The sequence below is a fragment of the Charadrius vociferus genome, unplaced genomic scaffold (assembly GCF_000708025.1).
Source record: "Charadrius vociferus isolate BGI_N301 unplaced genomic scaffold, ASM70802v2 scaffold115, whole genome shotgun sequence".
Taxonomy (NCBI): Eukaryota; Metazoa; Chordata; class Aves; order Charadriiformes; family Charadriidae; genus Charadrius; species Charadrius vociferus.
The window spans coordinates 4,092,093-4,107,870 of record NW_009648636.1 but is presented as its reverse complement, the minus strand read 5'-3'; the positions used below and the strand labels follow the sequence as shown (position 1 = coordinate 4,107,870).

The 15,778-nt window shown below is 37.3% G+C and overlaps 1 protein-coding gene across 1 annotated transcript in view; it reads right to left on the bottom strand.

The window, feature by feature from the left end:
* LUZP2 (leucine zipper protein 2) overlaps positions 1 to 15,722 on the bottom strand; it is a 206,137-nt gene extending 190,415 nt beyond the window's left edge. Inside the window, exon 1 of the mRNA XM_009886264.1 lies at positions 15,661 to 15,722. Coding sequence (XP_009884566.1) covers positions 15,661 to 15,722 — 62 coding nt within the window. The remainder of the gene's footprint in view (positions 1 to 15,660) is intronic.
* Positions 15,723 to 15,778: the final 56 nt, after the last annotated feature.

The following is a 15,778-nucleotide window of genomic DNA, read 5'->3' as shown; positions in this document are numbered from 1 at the left end:
ACATACAGATACACACTTTATTCTTTTGAGTTGCCTATTGAATTCTGAGATGAATTGAAGTACAGCCTACGCCATGCCTGTATTCTTCACTTTTGCACATTCGAAGGCACATTGTTAAGTTGATCCGTACTAATTTGATGAGTGCTGGAACATTCTCTTAATCATTGTTCTCACTACTCATGTTATGCAGAGAACTAACAATATCCTATGAACCATTCTCAGTAACAAACATTAAGAGAAACAAAAGGAAAACAACTTTTAAAGCATCAAAGGCTCAAAATATTCAAGTGACAAACAAACTAGAGTTATTACAGATGTATCTGGGACACTGTAGATTCGCTAGGTGTTCCATAACTACTCTAATATCCATTAAATAGTCATAAATATCATTCAGGAAAAAAAAAAATACAAAAAAAAAACCCTCACAAACTTGAAAGCAGAATGCCTTGTACTTCACAGGATGAGACAGCTCTCAGAGAAAGATAAAAGGAAGTTAAGTCAAATTGCTTAGTATACCAGAGCGCCCTTGTGTGTTTGGCAGCAGGATGCCATAAAGTTAATTCCTGTACTATTTATCAAATAGAAAGTTATAAATCTGTTGAAGAACAGTATCCTTTAGGATACCAAACATACCAAAAAAGTGACAGTCACTCTAATCTGTATCAAGAGTTTGCCTTTTCTCCTTGTGGCCTCAGAATCAAGTAAACAAGATGCCTGAACTTTTTCCATAGGTCCTGAAACAAGAAGACCAGAGTAAATATACTAGCAGTTTGTAAAACAAGAAACTTGTTGAACAAAAAAGGAGACCGATCTGTACATTATGCACTCCACCTATACTGTGGTTCCATAGACTTTAAAGTAAGTAGTAAATCAGGTGTGCATTAGCAAAAAAAAGGCTCTTTAAAGAAAGAAGTAAAAACTAGGATTCACTGTATGCCATATTTCAAGGATCTAAATCATGAAGCAAATTTAGAGTAAAACCTCATAGTTACCTTCTTCTAGTGGGGGATAATTGGAAAAAAAAAAACCCAACAACAATTAAAAAGCCAACCATCTTTCACACAAGACGACAACGCAGTGAGATTTTCTATTTTACAGAAATTAGAGCTAAATATCAAAGGAAAATTTGAAAAAACAATCTGTAACTGTCTTGTCTATAAGTAAGAGAAAAATTCTTCATCAAAAAAAACCCTCAGAGTATTGTCTTGGTACTGTCTTTGCTAAACTGAGTGGCAATTTCTTAGATTCTCTTTCCATACCCACCAGGAGAACGCCCCTGGGAACTTTATAGTATTCTAAGAGTCATGGTTATTCAGTGAACTCAGTGGATGGTACAACAACCCCAAAGGTGTCAAATGGGTGTTTTTGTTACTAATTACTGAAGGTGATTGACTTAATCTAATTGACTTAAAGCTACAGTCCGTTACAAGTTTTACTCCAGTGGAATCCTATGAAGCCAATTGATATTCCCAGGGCTACATGTCTACTGAACAAGGCAAACCTCTATGACTTTGATCCATAGAGACCGCAAAACAATAAAGTTTTGGTGTCTTGCTTTCTTAAGCTAAAATATTATAGTCTGCCGTCCTTCCTTATTGGTTAGATACACTTAAAAATCTGTTATGATTTCTTATAACAGAGGAAGTTCTATATTGTTTTTTCCACTAGTATTTAGAAACCAGGTACCAAACTCAGCCTTAGATACACTATAATACAGACACTTTAGCTGCTCAAAATGGTTTCTGTATATGAAAGGAAGTCCTTTACTCCGTATCACAAAAATAGTAATTCAAACCAGAAGTAGGCAAAGGAATTGTGCAGTATGAGGGTCTATAAATGGATTCACTTAAGGCTGAAAGTTTATTTACTCTGAAATCGATTTTGTTGAAGCATCCCATGGTCACATGGGAAGAGAGGTCTGTAGCTGCGAACACAGTGGTCTCGTGAACACGGACTATAGTTTTAAAATGTCTAAGCAGTTGTTACGCAAACAAAGATTAAGGGTGAGGCAGAACATGTTTCTAACACTCTAATAGCCAATTAAGTAATCACTTCATTTTTAAAGTATTTGTGAGTTGTTGAGGCTTTTTGGTTTTGTTTTTTGTTTGTTCGGTTTTGTTGGTTTTGGGGGGTTTGGGTTTTTTTTAAGATTGGTCCTTTAAAAGTTTGCACCATGATGTTCAGTATGAAAACATATGTAGAGTTTCATACATTACTGAGTTATATTCTTCTGTTATTTCTTTTTCAACATCTGGAAGGCAACTGAACCTCCAAACCCAACCTCTACTCTTTATACATAGCCCAGGTTGTGGCAACTTTCATTATACGGGTTTAACCAGGGAGAATTGCTGTTTAGTTTAGCCAGAAATGTACCAAAACCACCAATTCACTTGTTTGTATAGCATTCATTTTTTCCCATAGTCCAAATGAAACCATAACAGAAATATGGAATTTCTGTGTATTTTAAGAAACAGGTATTTACACAAACATATTAAGAATGATCCTTGGACTAGTGCCAAGCTGAAAACCCAAACCAAATGAAGCAATAGTGACCCTAACCATGTCCAAAAACACCCATAGCTGTTTTTTTATGAAGGCAGGATTTCATCCATTTTTCAACTTAAATCAAGTTTTATATCTTAATTCTCACAGAGGCTTTTGGAGGGAGAGAATAAAGGAAAGCAAATAGAAAATAAATCTTCCTACTTTTCTCCTCCACACAAATAAAAATTTGAAGCCTAACACAGACCACTTCATCAATTCTAAATTATCTCAATTGAAAACGATGCTGCAAGGCGTAGTAATGATGGTGAAAGAATGAACGCTGTTCTTCGCTCAAGTCACCAGTCTTGCAGAAGTTAGTCCTGTTATTGTTTGATACAATTTTGTAGATCAATATCTTCTAATCCCTGTGGTTTCTGTAAGTATATATCCTAATTGTTGACTGAAAGCTTCCATTACTTTACTCTCTTCCTTTGAGGAAGTGTGCTGTAACATGGGTCAAAAGGCTAAAGTACTGCAACGAGAAAACAATCATTAAAACATCCATTCAAAGTCAATGTTAAATCTTCAGCCATTGTAAATCAGCATAAATGCAAACATATTCATCACAGGAAGATACTATTTCTACTATTTCTGTAATTGTAGTATGATTACAGTATGTTAAGTGCAGCAACTCTCAAGAAAGCAAATAAGTAGTGAAATGCGTTTTACGTGTACAGTTACCCATTTATCACAACTGATACCTGTCCAAAGGAGACTAGATTGCCTAAATTTTATTAACAATTTTTTCCCATAATACCATTGCCTTGTCATTTATGTAGTTCTGTATCTGTGATCACAGACCACTTTCTAGTGCCTTGTCACCTCTGTACGTAAATCTGTATGAAGCCTGATCTTTGCATTCATTATCAAAGGTAACAGAGGTACGTTGAAGCGCAGCTATCCCAAGTAGTGTAAGCATGATTTATTTACTTGTTTATTTTAAATCCTTTGTCTCATCTTATTTCTTTTTATTATTACTCAAAAGCAGATGCAGGATTCTGCGCATCCCACCTCTCGGTCCAATCATGCTTGAAATCCAATTTTACAAGCTTAAGTCATTTTTAAAAGCACTACTAACATTTTTAGCATGGATTTAGAGGTTATGTGAAATGTTGCCAGTTCATAAAAGGTTCCGACTCGTGGAAAGATTCAGATCTTTCTCTAAAGTAGACTTGGAGGGGTATCTGCCATGCAAACTTTGCAAAAGCTTCAGAGCCAGTTAAGAAGAGAGTAGGCAAAAGCAACCACTGTTTCACACACATATGGGAGAGTTGTTTGGAACATCCCCTCGGGATGTGTCAGATGCTGCTGCAACAGGAGATTACACTGACAACCCAGCCTAGCTAGGAAAAATCCACCAAGATAACAGATTGCTGAGTAAGCATTTAACACAACACCAATTTCTCAAGTTACTTTTTCAGTGGTGTTAGACCTGTGCCACAATGGCAGCAACTAACGGGCATTAGCAACACAAATGTAATATTCTGTTGAAATACAAGGAATCTACAGAAAGTTTGAATCTTTTTTTTTTTGTTGTTGTTGTTGCTTTTACACTGAAATACAAGACTGTCCAACCAAAAGACTGCAAAAGTGAAACTTAGCAGGATAATTCCAGATTATGCATTTGCCAGAAACAAAGTATGTCTCCAGTATAATTTCTTGCATTTCAATGAAGTGGCAGGATGTAAAAAATTAAAGCCCAATGTTATCTGTGGAAATAATTTGAAGTTTTTTCTGCAAATGGAGTATCCAAATTTGATACCTTAGCTGTTAAAAAAAAAAATCATCTGTTTTGAAGCATTTCATTCTATACAAGCAAAAGCTTACATATCTATTCAAACCACTAAGATAGCCAAAAATCAATTTTTCATACTTCATTATGTGTCTACACTAGAAATGCTTTACACAGAGGCACATACAGTATACATATTTATGCATTTTCCCTTGAGTGAGAGAGATCTTTTTACATTCAAAAAATACACTAATGGAATTGGGTACGGTTTTGCAGTCTTTAGCTTCTTTTTATCAGTATCCACTATGATGTTTTGGCATTTACTCCAGATGAGGAGACCTTCCCACCACCACTCTTTTTCATTAAATTCACAAGAAACAGGTAAGAATTCCCCCCATCCTCATTAGTGTGTGGTAAGTAATGAGCACAGAGATTGCCCCCTGCACACACTCACTCTATATAACAGTGTTATCTGCAGAAAACTGAAAGATTTACTCTTAAGTTAGCATTAGGTGTACATCATTTATGAGGTTTAAAGTATATGGAGCATAAATATCTGTAGCACAAGAGGAATCTGCTCTATTGCCCTAGAATTCAGGTGAAAGTGATAGATTTTTATTGCTTTCTTATTAGAAGACTTTTAAGTCATGTTTTTAAATAAATTTTAGGCTTTTATTTAAAAGAATTAAACCTACACCGCAGTACCATAATTTCTAAGTCATGAGCAGTAAGAAGCAGAACAGAACAAGTCTCTTTGCCTCCAATGTTTTCTCACACTCTACATACGTAGGATTTTGTTTTCATCTTTGTATAGAAAGAGTAGCAGCTGGATGCAGCTAACCTCTGGTAAGATACAGTTAAATAGAGTATCTCCAGAGTAGTATCAATACTCCAACTTACTCATTCACCTCTAAGTGTCCCTTTTTATTTACCACCTTCCAACAGATATAAAAATTAGTCTGTTTCATCATCACCCCCCACCCTCCTGACATCTTATTCTCATCCTATTCGGTCCCAGAACCTCTATGGCAATTTCTTGCTCTGGCTTTGTATGATGAAACTTTCCAACAGTTTCCCTGAAATTCAGGTGGTTGGGGGAATTGCTTGGATATTTATGTTTGTTTCCAGCTTAGTCACCACCTGAATTACTGAAATCGCATCTACTTATTTCTCCAGATGTATTCTTGCAAATGTTCACAAGAACCAAGATTGTGTTACCTGTCTGAATATTCTTCTACAGGAATGGCTTCAGCTACTTTAAGGATCATTTCAGTCTCTAAAACATGGAAAGATTTAAGGCAGATGAAATTAATTCCATATTGCTTCTTCCGACGTTTTTTTCACCTTCCTCTGGTAGCAACCACTCTTGTCGACAGCACCTTGTTCTACAGGTTTAATCCAGTGCAACAAAAACTTCATGTTCCTGTAATGACTACATGTTATTGGGACAGGTTTTCCATTACACATTAAAGTACCATTTTAACATGTGACATTATCATCAGACTTAAGCAGCAAAGAAACCTGTGGTGTCCCTACAGTAGAGTGAATGTATTTAAGCTATAGTATTTAACCCTACCTGCAGTATCATCTTCTGTACATCGCCTATTGGATGTAAATGGGTTAAGCCTTTCAGATTATACTTTATAAGTCAGTGATGGGGGATTCATCTCGTACAAAGGGAATGTATATTCCTTAAACACTTAGTTCTGGTATACACACCCTGTATTTCTTCCTAGATATTTCAGAAAGTTTAAATTTTGTCAACCCAGGTACATATGAAACAGGCAACACCACATACTATCACATTAAAACAGATAGAAATGCAAGTTTTTCTGAGTCTATTTGAAGAACTCATCAGTATTTCTTCCAAACAGATTTTACAGTTTAGTTTTTACAGCCATTTAATTCTTTTTGCTTCCAGGAACAGATAACAATCTTCCCTTGAACCAACAGAGAGCTCCAAAGTAGAAACTAGGGAAGAAACTAGGATGTTTGAAACGGGGACAGAGAGAGGTATGAGTTGAAGAAAAATATTAAATTAAACGTCTGCTATCATAAGCTTTCCTAAGCCAAATACAGTGCATCTGTGTATACTGAACAGCAGATAGTTGTTTTACAAGTAAATAAAAAAGCAACTGCAGAGGAGTCTCTATTCACTCTCTATGCACTTGAGGAGTGTATTTTTTTCATGCATCATTCATGTATGAATGCAGAGATTTCAAAGAAAGCAGTATTTGAGACTGATTTTTCACCAAATTAAATAGCACAGAGCTGCACTGATTGCAAAGTTAGACATGCTTAATAAAAGAAGCAGAAGGGAAGCAGCAACACTGCCGTGAGTTCTGACCCCCCCTCACCCCATTGTCGTCTAGGCACCATGGTTACAGATTCATTTCCCAAGCCTTACCATTTGCATTAAGCCAAATAACCTTATTCCTCAACTCAGGCAGAAACAAAGCAAGCTGGGAGGCTAGACTTTCTGAAGCAGGTCAGGATGGATTGCTAACGATCACGACTATTTGGTATCCCCCATAGACATCAGCAGCTAAATAGCAGTCTAATTTTCAAAGCACAGAGCTCTGGTTTATGTTCAGATTTTCACAAGGTTAGTGCAGCCAACATGCTGGCCCCTTTTGAAATTCAAAAGGCATCAGATTAGACTCGTTGGGCTCACTTAAAGAAAATCCACTGCAGATTATAGGTATTAAGCCTTTCTAAAATGCCGGGTCCCTTGGCATACCTTGGCTCCCTTCACGGAAGGAAGAAGAAAAGAAACCAAAACGAACAAAAAAGGCCACAGTGCCTATTTTCAGAGGAGCACGTGCCAGGAACTTGTGTTCTCTCCATAGAATAGAGGGGTAGATCTGCAGGGGAGCTGATGGACTCTGCCAGTCACTAATAAGTAGTAAGAATACAATAGCTATGTGGTGTATTTTGGCACAGAAAATCAGAATTAATCATCGACTGATCGGTTTCAAGAAAGCAGCACAAAGGTTCAGCTATTTACTAAACACAGTTGTTAGATTTGCATCCTGGCTGAGCTTCACCCCATCCTGAAAATATTCCTGTACAAAAAAAAAAGCTGTAAGTGAAGCAGTAGTAAAATTGATTTTATTTCTCCATTTTCAAGACAGACATTCTCTCTTTGTACATTGAGCACACATTTCATTACGCTGCATCAGGAGGAAGAGACTTCCTTAACAGACAATCTAATGCCACCCAGAACACAGGTGCTTTTCAGTCTTGTCAGTTCAATTTTTCCACGCATTTTTTTTTCTATTCTCCTCTACATTTCAGTAAAATCTCACTTTTTTTGTTTTTCCTTGTTTACTGCCACAGGCTAGTCTGAAACAAACACATGACTGCAAAGTCATTCAGACACGATGAGGATGGCTCACATCAGGTGGACAAAGTGTATTACTGTGGCTGTTGTCACTCTAGGTCCCCTGGTTCACCAAGCAATTCTGAGGTACAAAATGACAGCTCCTACTTCTGTAGTCATTCACATCAACAAAATCACAGCACACCTGAAAAGCAGTATCAAGTATTGAGAATCCAACAACTATATGGTGCTACTAAACAGCCACAATTTGTTTACCACTTACAGCGCTAGGTGATTTGTTTCCCCCCATCCACTACCAAACCAAGTTTCATAAAGACTCACAGCAGCTACTGAAAAATATATTAAAGGGTTCTATTATAGTGAAATTACGGAGACTGCATCCCATCGTAAACCCCCGTTTGCCTGTACTTTCGTAGAAGGTGTTTTGATCCTCTCTCTAGGCAAGGAGATAGCAAAGCCAGTGATAACACACATCGTTTGGTAGAAGTGCGGTAGCCTGGAAGAAGTTTGTACAGAGAAGTTAGAAGGTTGTTCTGCTGCAGCTCCATCTCCAACTTAAAGGGAAAGGTGTTAGTTCTGCAATGAGACGGGATTCAGCAAATATGTGCTCGTTTTTTTTTTAATTGCTGCAATTTGACTGACAGTGGGTAAACATGGTTTTTACCCAGGTTCCGCTTTCCTACTCAGCAAACGAGGAGCAAACCTACCTATTTCCCCCATGGAAATTGTGACCATAAATCGACAAAATATGAGCATTATAAATGACAACAATAAGAATACGTAAACGGATGGAAAAAACTAACAATTTGGGTAAAATACACCAGCTAGCAGCATGCTAGCCTTATCTTACCTACATAGCATACAGAGACAAAATACACCAGAATATTTGACATTTCTCTACTCCTTTCCATAGAAGCTATCAATCAAAATTGACAAGTAAGATATTGAGAAATTCCATCCACACCTATTTCTTCAGCTTCTGAGAGTCGTACCCATTGATTTCTCTCACTATTCACTGAAGTATTGTTTGTTTCAACAAATCCAGCAGATATTTCAGAGGGAACACTATAAAAAACATTGCTAAGATAACACGCAGTAAAAGTAAAGATTAATAAACACAGGAATAATATGACGGAAGGAGTAAGATGATTAAGTAATGGCACAAGAAGGAAAGGGAGAAAACTCTACAGTGGTACCCAAAAACTGCTATTTGAAGCAATGTCATATTTATTCTTCAGTGTTTCTAAGAGGTCCTTGCCACTCCCAATGTGTTTGAAATAACAAATATAACAATACACATCTTAAACCTTCACACAATATTAAGATTGAAGTATGGTATGAAATACCTCTATTCTTTCTAATAAACATATTACTTGTCTTTCATACAGAGAATATTTACAGATTTGACCCTTACAAGACAGCCGGCGCACCCATTGTGCAAAACTAGACAATGAGAAGAAACGTTGTTTTTGACAAGTGGCATAAATGAGATTTATTTGTCTGCAGAGTGGTACGTCATAAGGATTACTGTCTGTGAACAGGTTTCTGTTAAATATAGAAAATAATATGGAACACACAATCTCACAGAAAGAGGGATTACAAGTTTAGGTTAAGATATCCTTATATTCTGCCCTAGCTATAAATTAATAAATGAGAAAGAAACAGGAAAGCGTCAGCACTATAATTTCTCTAAACATAAAGAATACATTAAAATGTCAAAAGTAACTCCACAGCAAGTCTCCTGGGCAGAAATGCATTATACATAGCATAACAAGCAGAATCCCAACTGTTCTATTACATAAAGACGGAATTCTAGAGATCCTCAAGATTTAGCTGAGATCACACGGAACTTCAAGAATATTTTAACTGTATATTAGCTGGAATCTAAAATAAGTCTCTCCTGAAGGTTACAAAAGTCTTTAGCAGCATCCTTTCTTCCCCTTCCCTCATTCCCCCCCCCCCCTTCTTCTCCTTTTCAGATTCCAGAATCAGAAATTTTGTGGTGACAAAACATCACAAAAGAGTCTGGTTTTAGTAATTCTGGCCAAATTGAGAAAGACTTTCTTTCTGGATTTCTAATTTAGGTTGCTAAGCTTAAATTTGTGAAGTACTTTTAAATATTGTAGCCCAGATAATAAGATAAAATAGCAAGCATACCACTTCCAAGGACATCATTCTCAACCAAAAATCAGCTCTATCATAAATCCTATGATAAAATTTAAAATTTCTGGCAAAAAAAAAAGAAAATAATTCTTCCCTCAAGTGCGAGACAGGTAGAATAAATGTGTATCATCCCTACTGTAGAAGGGCTGAAACATGTAGAAGCAACTCTATTATGTGAGGCTAGCATTAAGAATATAGGTGTATAGACACACACATATTCTTATATGCATATATAATACTGTTCAAATACACGGATTCCCAAACTTGCTTTAAGCAATCTCATTCTGATGCCCAAGAAGTCCACCTCCAGAAGGTTCGTGTTTACTTTTCTACACAAGACAGAGATCCCCTAACTACCTGGTTTAAAAGCTACCTTGAAAACCTCTGCACTATACCGCAGCCTGCAGATTTGACGCGGTCACGTATTCTAAGGCAGTATGGTTGGTGACCGCACTCACGCCAAGAAAAGGATCTCTCATTTTGCCGTTGCCAGTTTTATAATCCAGCACCTGCACCCCTGAGGCCATGGGCTTCGTGCAGGGGGGAGAAGGAGAAGGAGAAGTAGCTCCTCTTGCCCACACATCTGGTGGTTTGGTTTTCTTGGTTGGTTGGTTTATTTGGGTGGGGTTTTTTGTTTGATTTGTTTGGGGTTTTTTTGTTGGTTTGAGAGAACGGTGCTTGTTGGTTTGTTGTTCTTTTCAAATATACCACTGGAGCTCAAAAACTTTCTCCCAGAAGGAGGAAAATGGTTGTTTCACCAAATAGCTTCTCATTTGCTGTATTAGGCACTTGCTTTTAAGTCATCAAAATAAAGCCATCAAGGTAAACACATTCCTTGAAATAATGGAATTGTGCCACGGGTAAATTTGTCCCACTATGTTTAAATACATTCTACAACAAAGCGCATTCTTCTTCAGGTATAGTAAGGTCGCAAGGCATATGCGAAATGCCACTTCTGTACCTCAAACATAAGTCCTTACAAGCCATTAACCAAACGTGCATCGTCATCCACATTGATAGAAATTAGGAAGTTTTCATGGCCCAGAAAACTCCAACAGCAAAAGCAAGTGTGAAAGGAATTCTAAGCAGGAGACAAATGATAGAATTAACATCCCTGCATTTCTGGAAGAATTCAGAAAGCACAATATTAAGACAGTCTCTGTTATCCACCCTACCTACAGCAAAAATGCATAATTTCTTTTCTACTAAAGAAGCAGTCTACTATTGCAGAGTTCACCTTCGATCATGGGGAAAAGGAAGGACACTGCCGGACCTTAGCCTGAGATCTCAAAAGCGAGAATCACTTTTGGCTACCTGCTGGAGCACGTAACAATGACGTGGCTACAGCCGAGGGTATAAGCACACAGTGAGCCTCCTTCTTCCACCTCAAAGTCTCAAAAGGAGCGGAATTCCCTCTACTCTCATATCAGCCTAAAACAGTTACTTTCAACATCTGATTATAGCCCAAACAGCATTTCTAAGATAGAAAGAGTTTAAGAACTAGCATAAGGATTTTCAACATCCTCCCCACAACCACCGCAGTATAATAGCATGAAAGACATTCCCCTTTATCTTTCCTCAAGTCTCAGGCTGAGTCCTTCACACACCTTTGAAAGGTGGGGAACATAATAGTGTTTTTCATATTCCTTAAGAAATAATTACCAAAATGAACAAACAAAGAAAATAGTTGACCTTGAAAATACGTCCATGGAAAAAAAGCAAGCATTTAAGTCATGTTCTCGTGTTTAATAAGTTAAGCGAATTCACGATATTTCTATCAGTTCCAACAACAGACGTGGACCAGCTCAACACCCATTCCTTTGTTAAGCAACATCCACCTACCAGAAACGAGCACACTATTTTTATCCTGCTATAAAACACAGAGGTGGCATTCTTGTGAAGCCAAGGATTCAGAGATTGCTTTGTAATGTGGGCGTAGTAGGACTGCCCGTGAAGTGCACTTTTAGAAAAAATGACCACCGGCCATTTCTCTGCCATTAAAATAATAAAAGTTATGCCTTTTACAGCCCTGTTTTTTGTACATCCATTTAATGAGTTGCTGTAGTAGCAATATTATTATCGTTATTAAAGTGCATCTTGTTGGGTTTATGGCCCTGTTCTCAACTATAAAGCATTCTAGTTCAATCAAATTTTTCAATGTCTTGCATCTTTGTCACATTTCACGTGTGAACAGAAAGGAATTCGCTATCATAGAAAAAAAGGAAAGCTTTGTTTCATGTCAAGCTTCTTCTAAGGAGACAATTTTTTATCATTTGGACAAAATTTTTTTGCAGCAAAATTAATGTATCTAGCCGTTCAATAGTAATGGTGAAGTGATATTCAGAAAACTCTCCTTTTTGCTAAAAGCAGGCCACTGTCATTAGACAAGGTAATCTGGACTGCAGATCTTCATTACTGACGCCAATGCCTGAGTTCATGCAAACACTCCATTCTACAAATAGCATTCCACTTGGAATATTCAGGTGTCTGGGGCCACAAAAGCACCCAGGAAGCTGCAGAATCAGGCCCTGAGCTTATCATACACTACGTGCACTCACTGAGCACTCAGTACAGTGGGACTCATTTCTGAAGAAGGTCTCTTCAGTGTAGGATGAAAAAAATAACATGTACACAAGCATCTCATTAGATCTGCCAAAACCAAGTAGCCCAAGGAAATATAAAAGTAGACAGGAAAACACCAGCTTCAGAATAGTTTTACCAAGTTAATTTCACCTTCAAAAATTCGTTCCCCTGAACTTTAATAGCACTGATTTTAGAGCGGCAATTTTTACTTATTCCATCAAAACATACGCAGTTAACTGGACAGACAAACACACCTTAATCTCATTATCTCTTTGGCACCACAACCAACTGGAAATACGATTAGGAGTCATCATTGTCTCTCAAAGCTGCACCAAAACCAAGTTTAGGTAATACAGCAAAGACTGTTCATTTCAAAAATGTGAACTTTCTTTAATTTGATAGGCATTTGGGTCACAGATATGGTTATAGACAATGCTGAGAAGTTAGCTGCGTACAGTTCTGAAAATCAAAAGTTAATAATGAACACAATCTTAAAAACGATAGCTGTGTTTTCCTCTCGTTAACAAAACTATAAAATAAGAAGATACAACATGGTGTGTTAACATAGTTGAACTCATCAATTCATATTTGTTTACAATTAGGTTTGAAGACATGCTGCGGTCTTCTAAAACTATCACCATGACACAACGCAAAGAAGACGACATCACCACATGACAAGGCACAAAAAGCAGCACCCATCCACCTCTGCAGCAACTACTGTGCCCACTGATTTCATACCACCAGTATGAAATGGAGACACAGTGCTTCTGTACAAACTTTAATAAAAATAAATCCTCACAATGGAAAACTTTCTGCCCTGCAAGGCTGATGCTTTGCCTTAGCTAAGCAATTTCAGACAGACCCTGCTTTTTGCAAACACTACTAGTCCTGCAAACCTACTCTGTTTGGGTCCAATCAATGAATTAACCATACATTTACAAGAAATACTAACCGCCATAGACAGAATTGCCTTCTGCTGAAGGAGATTAAAGCATAATCTCTTTCCAGTAGATGGCATATTGATAGCACCGTATCATTTTTTAAACTTCCATCATATGCTGTTGAAAAATTACTCTGTTCTACACAGCCAGTTAAAAATCAAGGGACTGAAAGCAACTGCTGAATTGAGCAGTCAGGACTTTTATAAATCTCCAACTCCACAGTAGAGTTTCAGTCTCCTTTTTAAAAGGATGACCAATCTGGTATCAAAAGCAAAATTTTTCTTTGCAACACATCCTGTACTTGGGTGGACATTTAACTGGAATTTCTCATACATTGTTCAACTTCATGCCACAAATACACAAGAATATAAATCTTCGTATGCCACAAAACTATACTCTTATGGAAGTATATCTACTCATACTGTTCATAATTAGTATTCATATGCCAACTTCAACTTCTTCATATTCTTTCCAACTCTTTTTTGAAAGGTGGGGAGGCACTTGGATTTTTTTTGCAATTATCAAGAGTAAGCTCCAGTTCATTTTTCATGCAGGTAATATTGTCTCAAGAAGATGAGGACCTGCTTTTATGGCTTTACACTAGATACCTTGTCCCAGTTTAGTTCCCTGAATGTTCAAGTAGTTTGCAAGACACTTTATGAAAATAATAAAATATGAAGATTTAGAAGAGTTTTCCACATCTCTTTTCACTACATTTTAATTTGCACAAGCTCATACAAAATACAAACCTGAATCTGCAAAAACTGGCTTGGTGTTTTCTCCCCTTTTTAACTCTGGCATAATTTAGCAAAGAATGTATTGTTCTTAAATTAGTGTAAAATTATTAATTGAAATTGACAAGAAGTTTCACACTTGTCTGTTAGTGAATGTTTCCTGACACCGCTTATTAAATCAGAAGGGATACTTATTGAACTACAATATATTTCTAGTTTCCTTCAAGTGTTATATTTCAAAGAGCATCAGAGTGGTATGTGGACTGGCAATGTAGAGTCCGCAAGTCAGAAGTGTCACAAAAAAAAGGAAAGAAAAAAGTACCTCTCCCTCGCCGATAACAACCCCCTCCATAGGAGTGAAGTAACTGAAGCATTTTCATATTCCTGATTTCTCCCTGCGTTCGAGCCTTTTTTCACTCAGAGATTTTCAGTTATCATTTACCTGTGTTTGAGTATGTACAGAGATGCGCTCCTGCTGTACCTGACTTTGAGCACTTAGCAGGCACACACTGTTTTTTTTTTTTTAGTTCTTAGTGAACAATTATGGCTTAAAACATGCAGTACTTCTACAAAAAGCTGCTTTAATGCTGATTCTACAGGAAGAGACCAAGAACAACAGAGAAGAGACATTTCCCTGACAAAAGTACATGCATATGTCCTCTGATAATACGCTTTATGGACTTAGAAGTTTATAGGGTACTCACTACTAACACAGCACAGAAATACCATAGTTAAAATTTGGGCTTGATTTTCTGATAAGCAACTGGAAAGTGAGAAGCCTCAACTGAGTGCAGTGTGATTATAACAGAGCTGCTCTGTACCCAGCATTAACTTTCCATCTGTGTACATCAAGACAACAGGATAGAGTGTCTCAGCTTTATCTTTTCTCTGCTGAACATGTTATGTCTACAGCACGGAGAATATACTATCTCCAAGCAACTGAGCAGTACACATTATCTTATCAGAACTCTGCATGGTCAGAACAGGTTTTATTTTTAAGCTGCAATAGATTGTCTTCATATTTTCCTCAGTGATTTATTATACTTAGACAGAAAGGAATGCTTCTAGATTGCAGCAACTTTTTAAACACATTTCCTGGCATTAAGATAACACTGCAACATCTCACCTGCATTTCACAGTTAAAAAAAAAAAGGTAAGCCCGAGGTCTACGATCAGATACAGAAACCTAAACTGAGATGAGATTTTTCAAGTGTTTTTTTTTTTTTTTGCACCCTATAAGGGAAAACGTTAGCATGTTCTCAGTTTCAGCTGTTTGCCTTCCTTATTTCCAGTGAAATAGTCTATCTGCTATTACTGCTGTATATATAAAGCTTCTATTCGTTACTGTCTTGCTACATCACATGAGCTGTGGGTCAACTTAAACAGAAGCCGCTCTTTTACATCATAAAAAAAGCTTAGAAAGACCAAGAGAAGACTCAGTATCTCCGGGAGGATCGGGAGGGGGAGGGGGAGAGATAAGAATCAGAGAAATATCTGCTCTAAACTTACTACCCCAGTAAAAGCTGAAATCTGTATTATTTCTCTTGAAAGCACTGAATCTAAAAGAGCAAACAGCAACCAAACGGGAGAACTCTAGGCAAAATAGCTCTCGGTACTCACCTAGCGCTGAAGACCAGTGCAGGAAAGAGAGGCAGCAAGTAATAAGCAGAGATGAATTTCATAGCGGAGCTCCTCTGTTTTGTTCCGATCCTCACTATCCTCTTCGCACCGACTCTTT